Source organism: Leptodactylus fuscus, chromosome 2 (genome assembly GCF_031893055.1).
Source record: "Leptodactylus fuscus isolate aLepFus1 chromosome 2, aLepFus1.hap2, whole genome shotgun sequence".
NCBI lineage: Eukaryota > Metazoa > Chordata > Amphibia > Anura > Leptodactylidae > Leptodactylus > Leptodactylus fuscus.
Genome location: NC_134266.1, coordinates 64,666,790 through 64,691,429, shown reverse-complemented (window position 1 = coordinate 64,691,429; position 24,640 = coordinate 64,666,790). Strand labels below are relative to the sequence as shown.

Genomic DNA, 24,640 nt, shown 5'->3' with positions numbered 1-24,640 from the left:
GTAGTCCAAAATTCTTCCAGAATGATGAGAAGGCTAAGTCCTATTGTAAGCTATGGTTTCAAGTTCATGCCGTTAAAAATGTTTCCACAAACTCTTGATTCATGGAGTGGACTTAGGTTTTCACAGATGGCTTTTCCATTATGGCTTCATTTTTGTTAAGTAATGAAACGGTGGAATCTGTCATGTGATGTGATTCATCTCCGATTGCATTTGCCGAATTTTAAGACCTTCTAAAGACCGCATGTTTTCTTGCTATTACCTAAAACCATAGACTTCAAAGAAGCTGTACCATGTTTTTCTCATGACTGTATATTTTTACATGACTTTCAGACTTTTTTTTTTTTTTTTTTTTCTTTTTTTTTTGCAAGTCCTGTAGAGAAGTCTATGGGAAAGTGGCTGGAAAAAAACACCATAAGCATACTTCATTTTCAGGAAAAAACAAAAACACATGGACCCCCCCAAAAAAGGCACAGAAAGCTTTTTTTTTTTTTTTTAAATTAAAACCCAGTGGAGAACCCACAGGGATAAATGCTGTGTATGAAACCATTTTTAGTCTTGATTTATGCGCTGTATATATGGTTGGTACTTAATATCAAACCAGTCTTAGTGCATTGTAGGTAACATCATGCTAAGCACCATCATAGTTTCATAGATGCACCATTTTCTTGAAAAAGTTCTTCATCAATATGTACAATGGGACGTACCAGAGGCACCAGGTATTCACACCTGAAGACATAGCCCTTAGAGCAGGGGTCTCAAACTTGTGGCCCGCGGGCCAACTGCGGCCCTCGGGACGATAGTTTGCGGCCCCCGCGCAGCTCCCTGCATGTCCCGCTATGTCCCTTTAGTGTTTTACTTAAAATTACCTCCGATCACTCCCCCGCTCTTATAACAGCAATAGAAAGTGATGGGTGGTCGGTGGAAAGCTAGTACTACTGAAGTTTAAAACTCAAGGACCTGTGTGTGACGTCAGATGTCACGTGACTAGGGAGGCGTGTCTTAGTGTGCCGGCCGGAAGATGAAGAGATGTAGTACTGAGAGGAATGTGAGATGCAGAGTGGAGTGTGTGTGTGTCAGTAACCTAGGGGCAGAGATGGAGGGGGGGAACATGAAAACTGGGGGCAGAGATGAGGGGAGCATGAAAATGGGGGCAGATGAAGGGGGGGATATGAAACTCGGGGCAGATGGAGGGGGCATATAAAACTGGGGCAGATGGACGGGGGACATAAAATGGGGACAACTGGAGGGGGCAGTAAACTGTGGAAGTAGCTGGAGGGGGACCTGTCTGCCTCTAGTTGTCCCCAGTTTATTGTCACCGTCCAGCTACTCCTACGGTTTAATGTCCCCCTCCAGCTGCCCCAGTTTAATGCCCCCTCTAGTTTCCCCCAGTTTAAACTGGGGCACCAGGAGAGGGACTTAATACTGTGGGACAGTTGGAAGGGAACATTATAATGTGTGGACATATAATGTATGGGTGACTGTAGGAGAATTATACTGTGTGGGGGCACATGAAAAATGAATAAGAATGGGCAGAGACATCATAAAATTGGGCCGAGCGAAATTTGCTGTGGTGAGCATAGCTTGTGGAAAACCAGATGTCGCCCAGCCTCACCCAGACTGTACCTCCAGCGGCCCCCGTGTAAATTGAGTTTGAGAACCCTGACTTAGAGGCTCGAACATGGCCACTGCTCTTCAGTCTCACTTGCATATGTCTAAAAAAAAAAAAAAACGCTTTTTCAACTAAATGGTGCTCCAATTGGTCTATCTTAAGAGGTTGATGGTGCTCACCATAATGTCCCCCACAATGTGCTGTAACTATTTTGATATGAAGTTTGTTGGTGACAGACTCCCTTTAACTTGTCTTCCAGTCTAAAGTGAAGCTTTTAGAAGAGAAATGTCGCAGTCAAACAGAACAGTTCAGCCTCCTATCTCAAGAGCTGGAGAGATTTCGTCTACAGACTGGGAACATTGATCTTCTGACGTCTACCTTGGTTACTTCAGAGCTGCCTCCACCACAGTGTTGTTCCACGCCAGGTCTCACTTCTGGTCAGCAAGAAAAAGAAGGTAATTGACAAACTTGGAGCATTCATGTGTTTTACATTTTGGTTCACTGCCCTGATAGGGGTGTCAGACCCTGCTTTTGTTGGCAGGTAGCAGCTATGCATTATTCATGTACCTGTGTACACCAGTGAAAGTTAGAGAGGCTCTAGAGGAGAAAAATATGATATGTTACAGGAGAAAGGGTCTGCTTGGTCTATTGAGGCTTATTTAATTAATCACTCCTCCCTCTTTTCTAAATAAAGCAGGGTCTTGGATAGCCCTTTAATCTACCGTATATACTCGAGTATAAGCCGACTTTTTCAGCACATTTTTCATGCTGAAAATGCTCTCCTTGGCTTATACACGAGTCAGGGTCCACGGAGCACAGAAAACTGGAAGGACCTGGAAGGAGGAGGTCCTTTAGTGCTACTGCTCTGTGATTGGCTTGTCATGAGTTCACGTGACTGATGTCATCAAAGGTCCTGTAGCCACTGGTATGTAACATCTGCAGATAAGGTTGAGTCTAAATCCTAGTATCTCCGCCCACTGCCTAGGCCACTCTATGACCTTAAAGGGGCTCTATCAGCAAAATCATGCTGATAGAGCCCCACATATGCGTGCATAGCCTTTAAAAAAGGCTATTCAGGCACCGTAAATGTTGTATTAAACTATTCCCCCCCCCCCCCGTTTTAAAATAATAACCTAAAAAAGAATGTGCTCTACTTACCGAACGTGCACCCTGGGCGGGCATTCAGGGTGTGTCTTCATCTTCTTCCCCGCCTCTTCTTCCTCCGATGTCCCCCGGTCCCGTCTTCCTCCAGCGCTCGCGAACGGACAGTGATAGCCGGGGGGCATGCGCAGTAGCCGTAGTAGAAGCCGCGTGCTACTGCGCATGCGCCCAGGCTGTTTTTTCATATCAGTGTCCGCGAGCGAGCGCTGGAAGGAGACGGGACCGGAGGACATCAGAGGAAGAAGAGGCGGGGAAGAAGATGAAGACACACCCTGAATGCCCGCCCACAGTGCACGATCCGTAAGTAGAGCACATTCTTTTTTAGGTTATTTTTTAAAAAACCATAATCGGTAATATAACATTACCGGTGCCTGAATAGCCTTTTTAAAGGCTATGCACGCATATGTGGGGCTCTATCAGCATGATTTTGCTGATAGAGCCCCTTTAAGTGCTTCTTTTTGAGCCTCTCCTTTGATGCCTTGGCTGTATGTTTTTGGTCATTGTCCTGCTGGAAGACCCAGCCACGGCCCGTTTTTAATGTCCTGGCAGTGGGAAGGAGGTTTCACTCAGGATTTTACAGTACATGGCTCCATCCATCCATTCTCACTTGATGTGGCCCTGTGCCCTTAGCAGAGAAACCTCCCCAAAACGTAATGTTTCCACCTTCATGCTTGGCAGTGGGGACGTGTTCCTTAGGTCATAGGCAGCATTCCTCTTCCTCCAAACACGGCGAATTGAGTTAATGCCAAAGAGCGCAATTTTTGTCTCATCTGACCACAGCACCTATTCCCAATCACTCTCAGAATCATCCAGATGTTCATTGGCAAATTTTAGCGGGCCTGCACATGGGCCTTATTGAGCAGGGGATTTTTAATCCATTACGAAGTAATGTGTTACCAGTGGTTTTCTTGGTGTCTGTGGTTCCAGCTGCCTTGAGATCATTAACAAGTTCCCCCCGTGTAGTTTTAGGCTGATTTTATGATTATATGATCATAATTCTTTATAGAGGTTGTCCAAGCAATTTAAAAAAAAAAATATGCCGAGGAGGTGAAAAAAAAATGGTGTCATTCCAGTACGGTCGCCATAGTGAAACTGCTCACTGGCTGTGACGTTATGGTTTCCTTTCACTAAAGCCACTGTTTGGCCTCAGTATTCACATGACCGCTAGGCCAATCAGCGGTCTCAGGAAGAGACCCATGATGTCGTAGGTAGTGGCATCGCCTGCCCTTCACTGAGGCTGCTGATTGGTTTCAGCAGTCATGTGTGGCTGGGACCTCCAGCACATGTCAATACTAGACTGAGAAGACGAGACTGGAGCACTCGTGAAAGGGGAGTGAATTTTTTTTCACCTCCCCTGGCCTATTTATACAATAAATTCAGTGTCCATTTTTGCCTGGGCAACCCCTTTAATCAAGTATTTACTAAAACACTTCAAGAGAGTGACAAATCCTCCTCAAATTGACAGGTTTGGCACTTTTTTTTTTTATCCAAGCTTCTAATGCCATATCCTTTCTTCTAGATGAGTTCTCCTCCCGGGATGTGATCAGTTGGGTAGACATGGAATTCAGCAGTGCAAGCATTATTTATCTCTCAATGGAGGGTACTGAAACCCAGAACATGTTTGTGTAAATACCACTTGGTGTTGGTGTGGATTTATAATTGGTTTTGGGTAGAAGACAAACTATTTTACTATGTGTACACAGTAAATGCACCAAGTGATATAGTACCTTTCACTCTGTACAGCATGTATCACCAATATGAATAATATTATGCATGAATACTGCATGTAGGGAGTCTGTCACCAGGAAGCTTTATATCACACCAGCCATAGTGCATTGTGGCGAACGTTATGCTGACCGCCATTGTACCTTTAGTTAAAAAGTCAATTTCCTATCTAAATGAGAATCACATGAAATGGGTCATGCCAGAACCTCCGAGGGCCCTGTATTTAGGTTTAAAATCCTTGCACCCATTGACCCTTGCCTCATTTGCATGTTTATAAAACCACCAGCCTTTTTTAACCACTTCAGTACTGGGCCAATTTCTGGTCCAGGACCAGACACATTTTAGGGTTTTTTTTTGTTTTTTTTTGTGTATCTGCTGTTTTGAGGGCTATAACGTTTTTCTCATATGTCTCATTCAACTAATTTGTGTCTTTTTTCGGGGACAGAGCGCTTTATTTTTATGTTTTTATTTTTGAATGTGTTTTAAAAAAAAAAAAAATATTTCTGGGAAAATATAAAATAGGAGAGAAATCATGTCTGTTTTTCACTTTCTAATAACACAAAGTGCTACTGAAAAACTTTATAAAATAGATTTTCCTCTCCATTATGATAATTTTATTTTGTACGGTGTCGGCAGTGGTGGGGCTATAACCTTTAATAACGGCGTTTTATTGGTGTATTATTTTTATTTATTTATTTTTATTTTTTTACTTTTCCTTTTTTTCTTTTTTTTTTCCAGATTGGGGGACATCTGATCTTTTTTTTTTTTTTTTTTTTTTGTATTAGAGAATGATTTCCCCTGCAACTGGGGCTGGTACACTTAGCCCCAGTTGCATGAGGAATCCAGCCTCCTGCATGTTAGTATATATAGTTTATAGAGCTGATCTGGTTCCTGTAGGACCCAGCAGCTCTTAGAAGACACTGAGCCCGGTGGATCATGTGACCGCCAGGTCAGAGGCGGCTGCATCATGGCAGCGCCCATAGCTGTGTATACAGAGCTCATTGAGCGCTATATACACAGCGATTGAGAAGGCAGGGACGGGAATAAATCTTCCCTGCCTTCTCTCAGGGAGCTCCGGCTGAAGTTATAGCCGGCTCCCAGTATCAGCAGTTGCACGATTTTGTGGACGGTCCGGAAGCAGTTAAGGACATTTTGCATGTATTGGATTATTCAGAAGGTATGATGGTGTTCAGCCTAATGTCTCCTGTTGCCTGGTTTGGTTTTAAGATTCTTGGTGACAGACTCGCATTAAGCGGGGGAAAAAAGTAAAAAAAATGCATTGGCTGCCTCATTCTATCATGTACGGCCATGACGTAAATTGGGGAACAAATTGCACATACTGGTGTTATTGCACAAAGGTTTTTATAGACATTTGTCTGTCACTTTCCTGTATGTGGTTGTACTCTTAGAGGTTGACTTTATTTATACATTGGTCTTATTTCACATGATATTGATGTATTGGAGAAAAGGTGCTTACATTTTAAAAGAATATAATATTTAGGTCTAAAATGGATGTATTTGGGGTTCAGACATTTCATGGAGGAGAGTTGATAAAGCCTCTTAATCTTTTTTCTACTTATTTAATGTTTTCTGCTATGTATGCTGGCTTCATCTTTCTTTTACAATGATTTTCATGTCTTTCACACAAGGCTTTTTACTTTGACAGAGAAAGTGGGTTTGATTTGTGCAGAGTAACAAAAGATGCAACTGCACTCCAACATATGGACCACGTAGTATAAAATAAAAATCTCACAGCAGCTGAATCACAATTTTATTATGAAGTCAATTTGTAGTTTTTACACATTGTGTCCTTTTTTAGAAAATTATGTATATGGTAATATAAAAGGTGAATACAACTAGAAAAGTACAAAAAAAAAATTCAAAAAATAATCACCCCGCCCTTCCGAATTAGTTCAGCTGCTTAGGGATGGGGGGGGGGTCAGATTTTGAGATCATATTGGCAAAATTAACATATTGTGTAGTCTTCCGGGATACACAGCAATTTTCTAACACCCGAGAACCCTGCAGGTCAGCTGTTTGAAGTGGCAGTGTCACTCTCTGAGCACTGCTTCTGCGTCACAGGCCTTGTGACCATCACACTCATCAGTCACATGGACTGATCGCAACTGTGTTCCAGTCAGGTAAATGGGCAAAACTGTGTTACCAAATGCAACCACTGCACAAATGTATGGCATGATGCTTGGTAGGTAGTGAAGAGGTTCTTCAAACAGCTGATCGGCTAGGGGCCCAGGTGTCTGACCCCCTACTATTCATTAATTCATGAGCTTTTTTACGGGTAGGTCATCAATTATAAAAATTCAGAAAACCCCTTTAATAATTATTAAAGGTGTTTGGCACTTTAAATAATGTCATTCTTGAACTCTCTAGTGAAAGGGTATGTTCAAACTGTAGAATTTCACGCCTTGTCCACGACCCATTATTTTCAATTGGAATTTACAGTACATTGCAGTACATACTGTTACATACACACATACATGAATAAATGCAAGTCACTTATTAATGCAGATGCTGCTGTGGGTTATCACGCGCTAAATAGCCTCACTGAATAAGGGTAATTGTCATATGGTTCCTCCAAATCCCATCCTCCTTACCAAGCAGGCTCAAAAGGCATGCTTCCAGGGCTTGTCTTGATAGTACAAAGTCCCTGTGAAACTTCATGCCCTGATACAATCAATACTATATACCTGCTGGTTATGGTAAGAATCAAAGGGTTCAATTCTGCACATGTTCTGGGAATATCCCATTGTAGCCCTAATCTGGAAGTAGAGCTGAAGAATTACCTCTTTACCCTCCATTTCTCTCCAGTATTTTTCCTATTGCATCACAGCAACATAATGTGTCTTAAAGAAGAAATTTCACCACCTCCAGCAATTCAAGTTCCTAGCTTCTGTTAATAGGCGTTGCTGCACTCTTTCCAGCACAGTTGAAATTTTCTTTGTAGCTTCCACCATTCCCAAGCAATTTAAAAGGGTTATCCAGCTTCCAAAAATGATCTGCAAATACATCCACAGCAGTGCTAAATACTCACTGTTCCCTTGTGCAGCCTTTACTTGGCTTTATTTTACTGGCGACTCCTTGTATCACTGTTATTTACATGCAGTGAGTCTGTGAAAAATTCCAAGTTTGCCAGAATGAGTGCGGCAGCGCCTATTAATTCATGTGAAGATCTGGACTTGTTAGAGGTGGAGAAAGATTCTCTTCAATTTTGAGGCAGCTGTGTTTTGTATCGCAGACCTATGGAAATCCTGCCCCCCCCCCCCCCCCCCCTCAATCAGTAAAGCAATGTCTATTCTGAATAAAGGGTATTTGCCTCATGGAGGACATCCCATATTCACCAGCTGCAGGAAGACTTGGCATTACTAGTTCACTTACCAAACTTCTGATCATTACAGAACCATCATAGCTCATGGATTAGAGTATCATCCCTCCGGAGTTTTGTGGGTGTTTAAAAAGGACATCGCATCACTCTCTTCCTCTGTTTTGCTTTTTCTTTCTCAATCCACTCTCCCTTCTCATCATCATGTTATCTATCCCCTTATCGCCTCCCTTCCCTTTATGGTTGCTTAGTTGTAGGCTCTGTAGGAATTCATGGATCCTACAGAGTTCAGGCCTATGCATCTGCACATTTTTGTGTATTGTGTAACTGGGGTATTATCCATTTTGACTTTCATTTCCTAGTCTGTATTTTAACTTTTAACAAGTTGTATATTATTAAAGAGTAATAATATACAAAAAAAAAAAAAAATCCACAGTATGGAATTTTGAGATGTAAAAATATGATATGTGAACAAACCCAAAGAGGAGTTTACTCAACTTGATTGAAAAGTTAAAGGAGAATAGAGAAGTGTAGGTATGAAGTAATTGTTCAAACCAACATGCAATAGTGAAAGCAAGAAAGCTTTTTGCATAATATGCTTTGTTCATTACTAGTATGTGTTCACACATTTCATGATGACGTTTTGAAGCCAAAACTTGGACTAGTTTGGAGGAAAAAATAGTAGATTCCCTTCCTACCTTCACTCCCTTTATTATCCACACCCGGTTTTACATTCAAAAACGACATCTGAAATTCTAAAGGTGTAAACGCCGTGTGTCTTTAGGGAAGGCTTGGTGTCATAGAGCTCATCGTTTCATGACTGTTTCAGATGTGAACAACTCTGTTCTCTTCACAGTAGATGAAAAGATCAAGGCTGAGGAGGAGAAAAAAATCCCTGAAGCACAAGAGCCAACCAACAATGTCAGCAATATTGAAGCCCTTGGTCAAGCGGTTTGCAAAGGGAAACAAAAGCTTGAAGCTCCACAGACCCCATCAAAATCTGATTCCACACATGACAGTTCCAAGTCTTGTCCCACACCAGAAGTAAGACAGGAATTTGTTACTAAAGGGGCGTTCACACTACAGTCTGTGTCCGCTCCTAGTGTCCGTTCAAAATCTCTCACGGACATTAGGAGCGGACACTAGGTGTGTCCGTGACACTTGTCATTCATTTATATGGCGATCGGGTGCGTTCTTTTGCACTCCGTACCCTTCCTTCACTGTCCGCTTGTAAAGATGTCCGACTTTTCAAGCGGACAGAAAAACCTGACATGTAGGTTTTTCTGTCCGCTTGAAAAGTCGGACATCTTTACAAGCGGACAGTGAAGGAAGGGCACGGAGTGCAAAAGAACGCACCCGATGCCCATTTAAATAAATGACAGGTGTCACGGACAGAGCTAGTGTCCACTGCTAATGTCCGTGAGAGATTTTGAACGGACACTAGTAGTGGACACTACCTGTCGGACACCGACGGTAGTGTGAACGCCCCCAGTGGGCTATATGTGGTATTATAGATGGTTGTTTAAAGGGATTTAAGATACTAAACCACCAGCATGTCCTTACAGACCAGTGCTTTGGTGTCCCAAATAAGTTAGCCTGGCCAGCCAGGAAATTTAAAATAACATTTTTTTTCAAAGTCTTGATATTTGCTGAGGCATGTATGTGATGTCTGGAGAACGCTCATTGCAGCAGTGGTATACTGTCCCAGCCTCTCCAACCACATTGGAAAGTGGCCTGTTTTAACACCTTGCTTGGCCCAATGCAAAGGTTTCTTAGGTACACCCCTTCCCTCTTCTCCCTAAGCCACCACTTAAGACATATTTCCCAACTTTCAGATGAGCAAGTAGCTTGGCACTCAGCATGCCCACTAAATAGCCTGCACAGTATATATGTCTCTTAGGTGGCTTCACACAGTATAAAAATCCCTAATATGTGGTCCCCTAAATGTGTGCCTAGTAGAATGCAGGTTTGAGACACCAAGCTACCGGCTAATAAGAACATGCTGCGGGTTTAATGTCCAATGCTCTCCTGACAGGTTCTCTTCAACATATATACATCTTTGTATCCTCTACATTTTTGCCAACCTTCACTTTGTTCCCAATATTTGGCAGGTGGATACTGCCAGTGAAATGGAAGAGCTGGAAGCAGACAGTGTTTCATTAAATCCTGAACCAGAAACTCGCTCCAGTGCTAAATTGCAAGTTTTCCTTGCACGATACAGGTGATGTTTTCTTACATACAGACTTGTTAATGTTCTACATGTGATTTGTATTAGAATTGCTTTTTACAGTTTGGTACAATTTTTGTAAGAACTTGTTTTACATCCTATAGTTACAATCCCTTTGATGGTCCCAATGAAAATCCTGAAGCAGAACTTCCCCTCACTGCAGGGGAATACATTTACATCTATGGAGACATGGATGATGATGGATTTTATGAAGGTAGGTGCTGTAAACTAATTTAAACCTCTAAATGATAATGAACTTGTTCAATCCACAATGTTCTTAAATTGTAGTATAAATAATGTCAAACATATGTGCAGTTTACTTTTAAGGATTCTTAATTTTGTAACTCCATTTTGCATGTCCACTTTAAGGCTATGTTTTAAATGGGTCAAAAACATTCCTTGGAGATGTACGTGCAGAAGGGCAGCTCTAAAGTACATTTGTTAGTTCAGTGGAAATCTCTTGATTATAATTAGGTTTTTTTTGCTCTGACTATGATATTAGTGACCTATCCTTGGGAAAGTTTAGCAATATCAGATTACTAGGTGTATGAAGTGGATGTGGCTTTCGAACAAGCGCTATAACCTCTTCACTGCTTTATGTTTTGTTGTAGCGGTCTTGGTGTCGCAGTTCAGTCCCATTAATATAAATGGGACTGCGCTGCAACATATACATGTGACCAATGAACATGATGTTGCTGGTTTTTGGTTTTATAAAAGGAAGGGTTACTTGCTTGAGCACCGCTTTATATGAATAGGTGATCGATAGGGGGAGCCGGGTATTGGGTAGGTCAACAGTATGCAGTAGTTTTCCACTACTATTCTATTGTTTGCTTTTTCCTCTTCACTACTTACTAAGCTTAGCTCTGCACATTGTATACTGGCTGTGCTGGATATTTCAGCCCAGCCCCATTCATTTGAATGGAACTGAGCTGCATCATGACCATATTGTTGCTTAATATCATGGTCACAGAAAGCTCCTTTAGCAGGCACCATGCAATTCTACATTTTCCCTGTAGCTGGGCCACATGAGAAAATAACCAGTAATGAATGGCAATAAGTTTGTCCTCAAAGACCTACAACCTAGGAATAGGATTTGTCCAAACCAGGAAACCTATTTAATTTCATTAATATTTATTATTATACAATACTTATTAAAGCTTTGGTTTCATATGCCTATTTTAGTCTAAACAGAACGTGAATGAGATATAAAAAATCTATTAAGAAAACTTTAATAAATTTGTTATACACGGTCCAGTCAGATTAATGTGACCACCTGTCAAAATCCAGAATAACCACCTTTGGCAGAGCGGACCGTTGTGAGATGTGCAGGAAGAGAGGGGATGTTGTGGTGATGTTCACTGGGATGTTGATGTTCTCCAGTGCCGTGTTCAGTTACGCGGTTGAGCATCCATGGCGCGAACAACCCAATCAAGGTGGTCCCACAGATTCTCGATTGGGTTCAAGTCCGGGGAATTTGCTGGCCAAGGGAGTACGGTCATCCTGATGCTCCTTGAACCACGCACGTACACTGCAAACTTTGACACGTCACATTGTCCTGCTGGTAGATGCCATCATCCTGAGGAAAAACATTTTGCATGTAGGGGTGAACATGGTCCGCAAGGATAGATGCATACTTGTGTTGATCCATCGTGCCTTCCACAATGATGAGTACACCCAGATGGCTGATGACACGTGCCTTCTGTGATTGGTTATTTAACGTTGACGTCAAAAGTAGGCGGTGGTCACATTAATATGACTGGAAATAGAATTTTTACCAGCTATGAGCTACCTTATATTTGCGTTTAGAACAGGGGTCCTCAAACTGCAGCCCGCCAAGCACTTCTGTCTGGCCCCGCCGACAACGCCGGCAGGCGTGCATTTATAATGAAGCTCCTGGGGAGCTCGGGCCAGGCCATGGAGCGCACTTCACTTTACCTATTGGAGGGCACTGCTCCCGATGTCTGTGCAACCTGCTCTGCCTCCGGCCTACTGTTTAAAAAGTCTGAGGACCCCTGGTTTAGAATTTCCACCAATTTCAGAAAGTGGTGACTGTGGGGCAAAATTAACCAACAGTTGCATATTTTGGTACCAATGAGGATTGCAACAAAATTTAATTTTTAACTTCCTTTTTTTAACAGGAGAATTAATGGATGGAAGGCGTGGACTTGTTCCATCAAACTTTGTGGAGCGTGTCTCTGATGATGACTTGATAGCCTTTCACCCTGCTGAGACCAATGAGTTGTCACAGAGTTCTGGGCGAGACATTAGCTTTTTAAGTGGAAGCAGTATAGAGAGGAGTGAAGAAGATGATGACGGAAGCAGCCTCAGTCCATTGCCAATGCAAGGAAATAGTGAGGGAGCGAGAGATGTGTCAGCCGTGCCTTACCCTCGAAAGTTGACCCTCATTAAACAGCTTGCTCGTAGTATAGTGGTTGGATGGGAGCCTCCTCTTGTAGCGGCAGGCAGTGGAAACATCCTAAGTTACAATATCTATGTAGATAATGAACTTCGACAAAATGTTCGCTGTGGAGGACAAACTAAAGCCTTGATTGAGAAACTTGAGCTGAAAACTCGTACGTATCGCATATCTGTACAGAGCATGACAGACAGTGGCTGTTCAGATCGGATGCGTTGCACTATATTGGTTGGCCATGGTTACTCCCTTGCTCCAACACAATTACGCGTTCGCAGCCTATCAGCTACTTCTGCTGAAATTACATGGCAGCCATGTAACAGTAACTATTCACATGCCTTGTTTCTAAATGAGGAATGCTGTGGCTTGGCCAAGGCAGGGACTTATTGGCACACGTTTAGCAGTTTGAGGCCTAGCACCATGTATAATGTAAAAGTGGAAGCCCGACCACAGAGAATTCCTTTAGAGTTACCTCTTGAGAGGCGAGAGCCAAAGACCACCGTTATGCAACTGACAACGCCTGCTGCAGGTAAGACACTGGCTGCCGTGACGCTCTTACTGCATTGAGGCTTTCAACTTTTTTTTTGTGCTGCTTATGTTTTGAAACTTTGACTATTCTAAATAAATGGAACCTAAATATGCGAAACCACAGAGCCCATTGTAAAGCTTCATTTTTCTTATTGGAAGAAAAAGAATTCATGCAAGAATTTAGAGTTGACTTTGATGCGGATTCTGCCTGAAAAATCAACTCCAAATTCCAGCTGGAATCTGCCTGCCATTGTTTTCAATAGTAAGATGTGGCGGGCGCCACTTTTTTTTTTTTTTGGGTGCTGAGAAACGAAGCGTCTAACTTGAACTTGTGGATTTCGCATCTGCTTCAGCCTCAGAACCCATGGTGCTAGACTAATGCTGACTAACCCTATTGTTTCTGAGGCTAATGAGCATATAAACCCAGCTCTGCTTCAGATTCCTGCTATGGGCTGCACAGGGACAAAATTTGGAAAGGAATCTGAGACTTTAGACTGCCTCTTCATTATGTGATCGGCCCTTATTCTGGATGTTAATATGGCGGTTTTTAATTGTTCATTTTTAGTAGGCTATACATAAGCAATCCTGTTGTGTTGAACATGCAGTCTGATCTTCCAGAACTATTTTATAGAGAAGAAGGAACAAATTACATATAATTTTGTGGAAAAAGATTGTGTATTTGTAACATAGGTATTAAAATCCCTCTATTTTTCTTCTGAAAGAGTCCCTTGAGTGATCCTAACCAGTGATTGATATCTCTATGTACATGTTGTTGTTGTTGTTATTTATTTATATAGCACCATTACTTCCACGGTGCTTTACATTTGGGGGTTTACATACAGTACACAAAATAGATATGATACTAACAATGACCGACTGGCACAGTGGGGTATAGGGCCCTGCCCGAGAGGGCTTACAATCTATGAGGGAAGAGGGATAGAGACAGAAGGTGAGGGGAGAGACAGTTCAGATGGCAGTGAGGTGCTAGTGTTATTGGAGGTTGTAGGCCTTCCTGAATAGGTGAGTTTTTTCAGGGCCCTCTTGAAGCCTGTGATTGTGGGGGTCAGTCTTATGTGTCTTGGTAAGGAGTTCCAGAGTATGGGGGATGCACGAGAGAGAGAGAGCGCGGATAAAAGCAGAGCGGAGTAGGAGGTCATTGGAGGATCTGAGGTTACGTGTGGGCAGGTAGCGGGAGATTAGGCTGTGGATGGCTTTGTATGTTAGTGTTAGTAAAATGAATTATATTCGCTGGGTAATGGGTAACCAGTGAAGGGATTGGCAGAGGGGAGTGGCTGGTGAAGAACGGGGGGAGAGGTGTATTAAGCGAGCAGCTCAGTTTGAGATGGACTGGAGGGGGGCGAGAGTTTTCGCTGGGAGGCTATGTTGAAGGGTGTTACAGTAATCTAAACAGGGGCATGGACTAGCATCTTAGTTTCAGGGGTGAGGAAGGAGCAGATTTGATGGATGTTCTTGAGTTGGAGGCAGCAGGAGGTGTTAAGGGAGGTGTTAAGGGTTTGAACGTGTGACTTGAAGGATAGGTCAGAGTCCAGGGTTATCCTAAGGCAACGGACCCACGGGACAGGGGTAATTGTGGTATCATTAACTTTGATAGATGGGTCAGCTAGAGGGGCTGTATGGGGTGGGGCGAAGATAATGAACTTTGTTTTCTCCATGTTCTTTTGAGAAGCGGGAGGAGAGGGAGGCGGCTATGGCCGCTAAACAATCTGGAACTCTGGCAAACAGAGAGGTAATGTCTGGTCCAGAGATGTATATTTGGGTGTCATTGGCATAGCAATGGTATTGAAAACCATGAGATTCTATGAGTTGGCCCAGGCCGAGGGTGTAGATGGAGAACAGGAAGGGTCCTAGGACAGAGACTTGGGGGACACCTACAGAGAGAGGGCGAGGTGAGGAGGTGGTGTGCGAGTGGGAGACGCTGAATGTGAGGTATGAGGAGATCCAGGAAAGGGTCAGGTCTGAGATACCAAGGGATGAGAGCATTTCTAAGAAGAGGGAGTGGTCAACTGTGTCAAAGGCAGAGGAGAGGAGGACAGAGTAATGGCGCTTGGCTTAGGCAGTTAGGTCATTAGTGACTTTGGTTTGGGCAGTTTCTGTGGAATGATGGGGTCTGAAGCCTGACTGCAGTCTGTCAAAGAGGAGGTTCATACCGGGTAGGCGGTCAGTCATTGAGTGAAACTATCTGGTGGTCTCCTAAGCATATAAAGGTCAGGGATTTCAATAAGTTACAATTTATTGCACCTAGATTTTTACACCTGGTTATATATTACTCGGAATAGCTTCTTTTGTATTATAACATGATGCCGGTAGACTGAATAGGAATATCATGGGGACAGGTTTCCCTTTAAGGTTTGTCATGAATGATCTTTTTTACATAAAAGTTTTAGTACTATTTTTAATTTGTTGTTTATGTCATTGACTGTAATATGTTATAGCTTCTTATAAGGTGTTTTGCTACATTTGTGGCCCATTATGTGATCAGGTTGCCTAATTTCTTACAGGTCCTCCAGATGCACCGCTTGATGTTCAGGTTGAGCTAGGTCCAAAGCCTGGGGTTCTTCTCATCACATGGTTACCAGTGACAATAGATGCTGCGGGGACATCTAATGGAGTCAGAGTAACTGGCTATGCAGTGTACGCGGACGGACAAAAGGTAAACGTTCTAAAAATATGTTTGGCTACCAGTTTGAAACAAACTACCAAAGATAAAAGGTTCGTTTAAAATCATAAAATGACCACTAAATATTGCTGTCATTCCATTTTGTTTTGCTTTATAAGTTATAGGGGAAGGGAGAAGGATACTTCATTTGTGGACTCACAGAAAAATTGGTGAACGCCCCTATAGAACAAATATGGTGGCTTCATTCTGTATGATACAGTGTTTACTTAGAAAATTGCAGTAACAATTGTCCCTCTGTGAATGGCTGAAACATAGGAGGTGCTAATAACCAAAGCCATGTACAGGATGATGGTATGCAAGGAATTTTACTGTCACTTCATTTTATTAAAAACTGCACATCCCTCACATTCAAAGAAATTTGGTCACCACAAATTTACCTATTTCTTTATAGCGACATTGTTGAACACATTTTTAAGAATTTTTGGAGATTCTTTTATTTTCTATGTCAATCTTGTCTATATTGTAAAAAAAAGAATACAGTTCTGTCCAGAAGTTTTAGGCAGGTGTGGATTAAAATGTTGCAAAATAAGGGCTCGTTCACATCCACGCCCGATCCATTATGCATGTTTCCGTTTCCTGCCCGAAACTGGAAACGGAAGCCTTAAAAGCTGCATGTACAAAAAAGTTCTAAAATGTTTCTGGTCCTGGACCAGAGAAAATGACCCAGTACTGAATTAGTTAAAGCACATCCATTTCTTTTATGTAAGCCAGGTCTGTAATGCATAGTAGAACGTGGCACTAACTAAGCCTCTATTTCTTGCTAATCCCTTCATCAAGTGGCAATAGAATTTCACTGTGCCGGAAATTTACACTGTATTAGGGCAAGCCTGCATAGGATGTAAGTGGAGTGGAAAAAAAATCTGTTTTGGCAAAATCTGTATTGAATACCTGCAGCATACATTTTCCTGCAGATTTGGGCTAAGGTCCCACATAGCAAGCTGCAGCCAAAAAAACGCGGCAGAGAAGACCACAGCAGAAATGCATTGAGTTTTTCTTTCACAGTTGTACCTATACGCAAACCACCAATGTTTCTGTAGGTATACTTGACATGCTGCAGGTTACAATAATGCAAACCTTTTTGAAACTGTAGCTTTTTCGCTGTGGATTTTTTTCTGCAAAGCATGGACAGGGTCCTGCTGCAGCCAAAATGCAGCGTTTTGGCAATGTGGGGCCAGGCCTTAAGCTCTTGTACAGTTTGCCGCTACTATGAATGCTAGAGATTTTTGTCACCTGAAGATCTCCAACATATACATCCAGTGTGAGTGATGATCTGTCATTATATCATAGAGTAATTATTAGGATTTGAGAGCCATTGTAATAAAAGCACAAGTGACAAGTTGTAGTAGTTGTAAATGTGTACGTCTGTCTTACATAAATGTATGAGATATGATGGATAATAAGAAGTGAATGTATACATTGTGCTTTACTGATCTCTTCTACCTTTTAGGTACTTGAAGTCACATCTCCAACAGCTGGGAGTGTATTAGTGGGTACGTCTCACTTACAACTCCTGCAGGCGTCTCGGGAAATCTCTGTAAGAACTATGTCCCCTGGTGGAGAATCCATGGACTCCGTGCCAGCTCACATACCCTCTGCCTTTTTAAAAGTCCCTGACAGTCCTTCCTTGTCTCATACCTTTTCTAACACTAGCCTTATATGTGAGCAAGCATCAGGGCAAAACCTGTCTTCTCCGTCTGAGAAGTTTCCTTCTATGCCTCTTACTTCGTCATCTCCCTGTTCACTTCATAATCCAACAACCTCCACTTCCCAAGCCAATTTCTCCATCAATACAAACTGTATTAGGGGTGACTCAGTAGACTCTCTGCCAGTTCCGGTCTCATCACTCAGTGCCGCCTCGGGTTACTGCCAAGGGTCTTCCAGTTTAGAGCCTGCTAAGGTACAAGTGTCATGCCAAGGTATACAGGACAATGTCCCTTCCACTCTTCCTGAAGCTGCCGGACCTGAACTCACAGTGCAGTCAGGAACAGCAGCACTGCAAGAAAATAGTCAAGTAAGTATTATGGTCATTTATGCAGCTTCTTAAAAACTAGTGTGTTAAAGTCCGTGCATGTGTTATATGCCGTTAAAATGGAATGATGTCTTACATCTAAACTTCTCCTCTAATTGATAAATTGTATTGGAGCTGAATTAGTTTCATATACAAATGTAAAGCCTTTGCATGGCCAAAGAGTTAAACTATAACCTACTGGCCACCTCCTGCCACCAATCGAGAAAGCTTAGGAACTTACTGGATATTTATTATCTATTAAACTTGGATTATATTCTTGAAACAGAATTGTTGGGTTATGTGCTGTCCAAGATACACGAGAAACTAGTGCATGTTGTCACAGACCCAGTTGACTCTTTCAAGTGAATGGACCCATTAAAAAAAAAAAAAACACGGATCCCTCACGAAACCATGAAAAATATGGTTTAGTCAGGTGAAGATCAGCTTAGAACGAGGCCCCACGCCACATTTTACTGTACCTGCATTACACCGTATAGGTATAATAGGGACAGAAAGTCCCTAGCTGAGGCTTGTGACGTGGGGCCTTGGCCTAAAGGGGTTCTCCAGTTAATTTATTTTAAATGTACCTTGATTTATTTGTGAATTCTTTATCATGGACCAAGGAGATCCGGATTGGTTCCAATCCCCAGGTCATGTGATCATAACCAATCCCTGATCCCTAGGTCGCTCCAAACTTAACTCCTCTCCTGATCTCATGCATATTATACATGTACTGTGGGAACTGGCTTTATTATAGTCAACCAGAAAATTGTATCCCACTCACTTGGTGAATAAGAGCTTAACTTACATATAACCTTCGGGGCAATATCTTTTGAATGGGTGGATAGATTTAAAAAAAAAAACAACTAACGCCACATTGATCATGGGCACTAATATATCAATACTATATATGGGAAATCATCAGATCTTTTAGGTTTCCAGGAGGAAGAATACATTCAGTTCTGTAGAGGGCCCTGGTGGCTTTCAAATCAGCATTAGTGTAGTCTGATCAGTACATTATGCCATTTACTATGCCCTCTAGGCAAGTGTGAGTCTTCCTATAATCCATGACTTCTCAATTGTTTTGTATTAGGTCTCACCAGCTAGATTACTGTATGTTGATGTTAGGGTCTTAACACTGGTCCTAATAAATGCAAGATTTCTAAAAAGTATAATAATAATAAAATAGAGACTGTTCTGTTGTGATACTAGAGATTTGTGCTGTCAGAAAAAGGCCTTCACTTTTTTAAGAACTGTGAATTTTGATAAGCGTTTCCTTTATTTGACTTTCTATGTACATTTTTTTTAGGAAATACTTCCAAACACCAAAGAACCTGAAATAAATGAAAAAGTAAATAATAGTGGCCTGCCGATGGGTATTACATGGTGCAAGGAGAATACTTTGGAATCAAACACAACTTCCAAAGAGGAATGCTCAAGCCCAGAGACTGGGACATTAGAGGAAGCAGAGGCAACCAACTTAAGCTGCCGAGGAATCTCCATTGCAGACTTTCTTGACGTGAACAAAAATGAGAACAAGAATTCAATTGTGACTAAAATAGATTATGAAACAGAGGTTAGTTTCCATGAAAGGTATGAGGCTATTTTTAATTGAATGACCCCATGCCCTCAACACGTTTACCGCTCATTTGGTGAATAAGAGTTAATTTACATAGAACCTTCTAGGGTCCATAACTTTTAAACAGATGGACGGATTTAAAAATAAGAAAATCCTAATTGTTCAGGAGCACAGTGGTCATCAGATGACATTTTAGGGTACATTCACACAGGTGTTTTGTAGGCGGAGTTTGCCGTGGAATACACCCTCCTGCTTAAGCCCATTCATCTAGACCTAATCAGGAGTGGGAAGCCGCGCGAAAAAGCCACAAGGCAGAAAAGGTTTCCGTCGTGTGAACATATTCTAACATTTGATCTCTTTAAGAATTTACATAAGTAGCATAAATTCTTAAAGCAGATTTCTGCTGTAAAGTTTTTCATCACCTACCCTTAAGATAGGTTATCAGTATCAGACATTAGGGGGTCTAACACCTGTTTGAAGCTGATAACAGAAAATTGATAAGCTGCATTGTGTTAGCTTGGCTACTACACATAGAACAATACCATCTGTTTACAGCTGTGTATGTTAGGCTCCGTTCCTACGGAGTAACACGACGCACATTCAGACACGTATACACACGTGTCAGAGTGTGAGCGCTCATGCTCATTGGGTTAAAAAGCCTCCCATTGATTTCAATGTGTAGCGCCCGTAAGTTGGCACCCATTGAAATGAATGGGATCTGTTTTAAGCGCTCACACTCTGATACGTGTCTGAATGCACGGCGCGTTACTCCGTGGGAACGGAGCCTTACATTGAGTGTTGTGCATGACTGATCAGTGGGGGGCCAATTGTTAGACTTCTTAATATAGTGTGATCAAGACTTCTCCCATTAAAAGTGGATTTCTGTAATTATGTACCCTAAGCTTCCCTTTAGAGAGAGGATTTTTTTTGGTACAGCATTACTTTTTTGCATAGAACAGTGTTTAGGTCACTGATCTGTCATATCCCACATAAATACTTCAGCCAAACACTCTTTTTGATGCCAACAAATTTGTGTCAAGAATATCTAATAATTTCATGTTAAAATAAAAATTGTAGTTTTTTTTTTTCGTTTATTAATATTTCATAATTAAGAGCCTGTGTTTGAAATGAAGTGTTGATGGTGCTTGTTGCTTTTTAAGGATAATTCTGAATCTCCTACATTTTTTTCAAATGAAACTAGGATGCCGTCATATTGCCGTTGGAAACACATTCAAGTGTACACCTTGATCATAGCCGTAGTTCTAATCTCTCCGATATCCTTGAGGAAGAGGAGGACATGGAAGAAAATGATGGCAACATTGTTCCTAGTGCTAAAACATGGGGGCACTCCTCAACAAAAACAGGTGGAAACAGTTCTGGGAAGGTAGGTCATATAAAAGTCCTAGGTATTAGCATTATAAAATGTATTTAAACAGACTACAAAATGTAGACCTGTTATAAAGCAGACATGTGACTGCATTATACAGTATATAGAGGTCTGCTGGGACTCTTGTATTGATGACCTATTAGTTAGTGTGTAGAGCTGCGGCAAACTGGAAAACTTCACATAACCTTCATTGTTCACCAGGCAAAGCTCTGTACATTTCATAGTGACTGCCTGGTACTGTAGTTCTCTGCAGCTCAGTCTCATTCAAGTAAATGGGATTGAGACACAACCACTTCACAAAGTGCAGAGCTGTGACTGGCCGCGGCTGATTGGGGATTCTTGATCCTTCACAAACCTGATATTGACAGACAGACCCTCAAAATCCTGGTAAAATCCAGTTAAGGCTAAAGCTACAGGTAGCAAAAACTTCAGCTATCTGTTTAATTTTTTGTAACGTTCTATTGTATTTACCATTTTTACATTACATGATTTTGCTTTTTGGTTTCCTTTAAAAATTCATGTAGTTGGACTGTTGTGAAACGGACAGCGATGAGGAAATCCTTGAAAGGATTTTGGATCTACCTTTACAGAAACAATGCAGTAAGAAATTGTTTAGCATCCCAGAGGTGACCGAAGAAGAGGACGAAGATGATGATCTTTCCCCTCACATTGTTTCTAAAGCTCCGCAGTGTAACATGGAGCCACAGAAGTACCAGTATGGAAACCCTCATAAAGCCTTGCCCCCAAAACCAGCACCTATAAGCTGTTTAAACTTCCCCACAGAGCCTCCAAAAGTGAGCCTTGTGAATAACAAGAAAATGGAGTGCGACGAAGACTGTGTCTTTCTTGAGGAGGATTTTTGTCCTAAAAAGAGTTGTGTTTATCCATCTCTTTCTGACATAAGGTCACCAATCTCTGAAACCCAAGTGTGGAAGACCAAAAAGATCAGCTTTGATAATGATAGAGGTTGCGGTTTCACCGAGCCAAACCGGAAAAAGCAAAATGATAGTCGGGAGCAGTGCAGTCGTATGGCCACAAATTCCAGTCAAGGAGCATGCTACAATTCTAGGTCCTACAAACTAAAAGAACCAGCGTCTTGTGGCACAGCTCGGGACACCTCCCAAATAAACCACAAGAGCTTTAAGAATAAACCGTCCAAACATTCTCAAAGACGTCACCTGCAACGTTCCACAAATGTCACACCAAAAGCTCGTAGTTCTTCCAGCAGCAGAGATTTAGAAATTGATGTAGAATATGATACAGAAGATGAGGAAGAGGCGCCAATCCCAGCCCTTACTACTAGCAGGGTTAAAGCTGATCTTTGGGAAGATGGCTCTCACACCGACAGGGATGGTTGGAGTGAAAGCTCTGGTTACTCCGAGCCCATCCAATATACAAGAAGGCGTAATGAGGTGAAGAGGCCTAGTAAAGAGCAGAGCACAGGAGAATACCATAAGGGAATGACTTCACTTTCCCAAGCTGGATTAGCTCAGCTAAGGTGCAAAAAAGATGATCCAGTTAGCAAAGCATCAAGTAGTAGAAGTATGCGATCTGTTCGATGGGAATGTGATGGAAAGGTGATGCTTGTACTCCCATTGCTTACGGCTATGTGCTTATCTGCTGCCTTCCTTCCCTGGTTTCTAGATGCTGTATGTAGTGGCTGTAGCTTTATTGGCACCATAGCTATCTTGTTGGCTTCTATGTGTTGTGAAAAGCCAGTCGGCTGAAAAGAATAAATAAAGCATTCAGGGGCTTGTGCTGCGACTCCTTGCTTTGCATTAAGTGCTTTGTAGAGTGATGTTTTAAAAGATACAATATTCCTCCTAAAAACTCTTACATAATTTGCTTTTATCATTTATAAATCTAGTCTCAGGGGGGCCTTTCACTACTACCACTGTAATCCTCACGAAATAACAGTTCTCCAGTGTCATTTCTCAGAACTGTTGTGCCACTCCCCTAGACATGTATGGATAAGTTGACAACTAGGCATGGGGGTGTATCCTTTATACAATCTTTTTTGCATCAGAGACCTTCTGAGCATTACAGCAGTGTTCTGTCCTCAGCTGGAGTCCTGTAAAAACAGCTGATCAGCAGGGGTCCCAACAGTCAGACTCCCACTGACCTACCTTAAAGATAAGCAAAACAGTGGCTACAATCAACTGCATACTTACATGGGGGTTAACATTTTGTAACAAATCTAAAGTTAACTACTAAAACGTTGTGCCCTCATTGCTGGTTACAGATAGTTACTCGTAAGATCTTGATTCTCTTCAATACTTAATAGCTATATTTATAGTGATGAAAGCAAAACATGCAAGGCTATAGGACCAAAAATTATGTATACTCCATATACATATATATAAAAGTTGTATTTCAAGAACTTTGAAAGTGGATCTGACAATTAAAATGTATCGGCCATAAACCAAGATGGATGTAAATTCAAGAGAGGAGTATTGTATGGAATCCTAGTTCCTTGACATGTACAAGTTATATGTGCTGTTTGGTCTTCACTTTATTAACAAATTGTGATGTGACTTGTTAATTATTTATTGAAAGAGAAAACATTCCTTTTCTTTATTCTGTGGACTTTTTTGCAGGAGGATTTGAATGAAGATCCAACCATACAATTGCAGCTGAATCCTACAGGACACATGGCATCAAACAGAAAGCCCAGCACAAGTCGCCTGCCTTCAGACTCTGAGTCCGGTGCATATTTAAATATTCTTTATGATTTGTCATTTCATTTTTGGGGTGGTTACCGTAAATTGATTTTTGGAATATAGATATTTGTGCCTCACCATTAATATCCAATATCAAGTTCAACAATATCCTATTAGTGAGGGTACAGTGGTTTGCAAGTTCAAGGGGTATGAATACTTTTGCAAGCCACTGTATACACCCAGTACCTCCACTAATCAGCTGATATTGGGACCTACAGATACAGGAGGAAGCACAGTATACAGATCTGTACACTCATAGCTCCATACACAGTCTACTGGAAATGTCTGAATACTGTAGCCCTGCTATCATGTAAGTAAATGGCTCCTGAATTGTAGTAAGCTGGCAGTAGGACTACATAGTGTATGGCGGTGTCCGTGTCTGTGTCCTTACCTTGAGATAGATCTGTTGCCTGCAGCTCTTGATGTCAACTGATCGGTGGTGATCCATCCTAAGAATAGTTCATCGGGAATCTAAACCCTGAAAGCCCCTTCCACATTATTGTTTTCTCCCTTTCAGATGCTGCACATTTGACTCAGCCAGAGTATTGTCAAGAAAAAATATTAGAAGATAAAGACTGTCCTCCAAATGAGCAGGAAGCAGAATCTGTGAGGTTATTTGTAGCCCTTTTTGATTACGATCCAGAGACGATGTCACCTAATCCTGAGGCCTATATGGAAGAACTTCCCTTTAAAGAGGGACAGATTTTGCAGGTATCTCATAATGACCTTTATCTTGCTATAGATCTCAGACTGTATGCTTCATGCAGGAGACTTTCTGCTAATCTTTAGGAAACTAAAGTGGTCCTCACATGCGCAAAAATAAACCCATTCAATATCTTGCAGGTGTTTGGTGATAAAGATGCTGACGGCTTTTATCAGGGGCAATGTGCTGAAAGAACTGGATACATCCCTTGCAACATGGTCTCTGAATTACATATTGAGAGTGAAGAAGTCAGAATTCAGCTTTTGAAACAGGGTCACCTATCGCCATCTTCTCTACTGAATGACATGGGTAAGCTGTCTTCATTGTGGTCTTCTCCATATTTCTTACATCTTTCAATCATTAACCACATGGTGAAGTTTGTCTCATGCACAGTGTTATCCTTCTTCTTGCTCCTTAAAGGATATTCCAATAGTTGAAAGCTATCCCCCATTCAAGCATAGGGCATAACTGATTGTCTAGGTCTGACTATTGGGAACCCCATTTTTTGTGAACACTGCAGTCCCCTTTTACCAGCATAAATGGAA

At 41.7% G+C, this 24,640-nt stretch overlaps 1 protein-coding gene across 5 annotated transcripts in view; it reads left to right on the top strand.

Moving 5' to 3' along the window:
- Positions 1–24,640, top strand: part of TSPOAP1 (TSPO associated protein 1) — a 114,454-nt gene that overhangs the window by 71,875 nt on the left and 17,939 nt on the right. For 3 of the 5 annotated variants that reach the window (XM_075263880.1, XM_075263878.1, XM_075263882.1), the window contains exons 12-24: positions 1,869–2,064; positions 8,689–8,876; positions 9,944–10,053; positions 10,164–10,273; positions 12,198–13,001; positions 15,520–15,671; positions 17,146–17,709; positions 19,016–19,282; positions 20,487–20,669; positions 21,197–22,249; positions 23,270–23,378; positions 23,910–24,103; positions 24,236–24,404. In XM_075263880.1, coding sequence (XP_075119981.1) covers positions 1,869–2,064; positions 8,689–8,876; positions 9,944–10,053; positions 10,164–10,273; positions 12,198–13,001; positions 15,520–15,671; positions 17,146–17,709; positions 19,016–19,282; positions 20,487–20,669; positions 21,197–22,249; positions 23,270–23,378; positions 23,910–24,103; positions 24,236–24,404 — 4,099 coding nt within the window. The remainder of the gene's footprint in view (positions 1–1,868; positions 2,065–8,688; positions 8,877–9,943; positions 10,054–10,163; positions 10,274–12,197; positions 13,002–15,519; positions 15,672–17,145; positions 17,710–19,015; positions 19,283–20,486; positions 20,670–21,196; positions 22,250–23,269; positions 23,379–23,909; positions 24,104–24,235; positions 24,405–24,640) is intronic. The other 2 variants (XM_075263879.1, XM_075263883.1) reach the window with 2 other exon arrangements.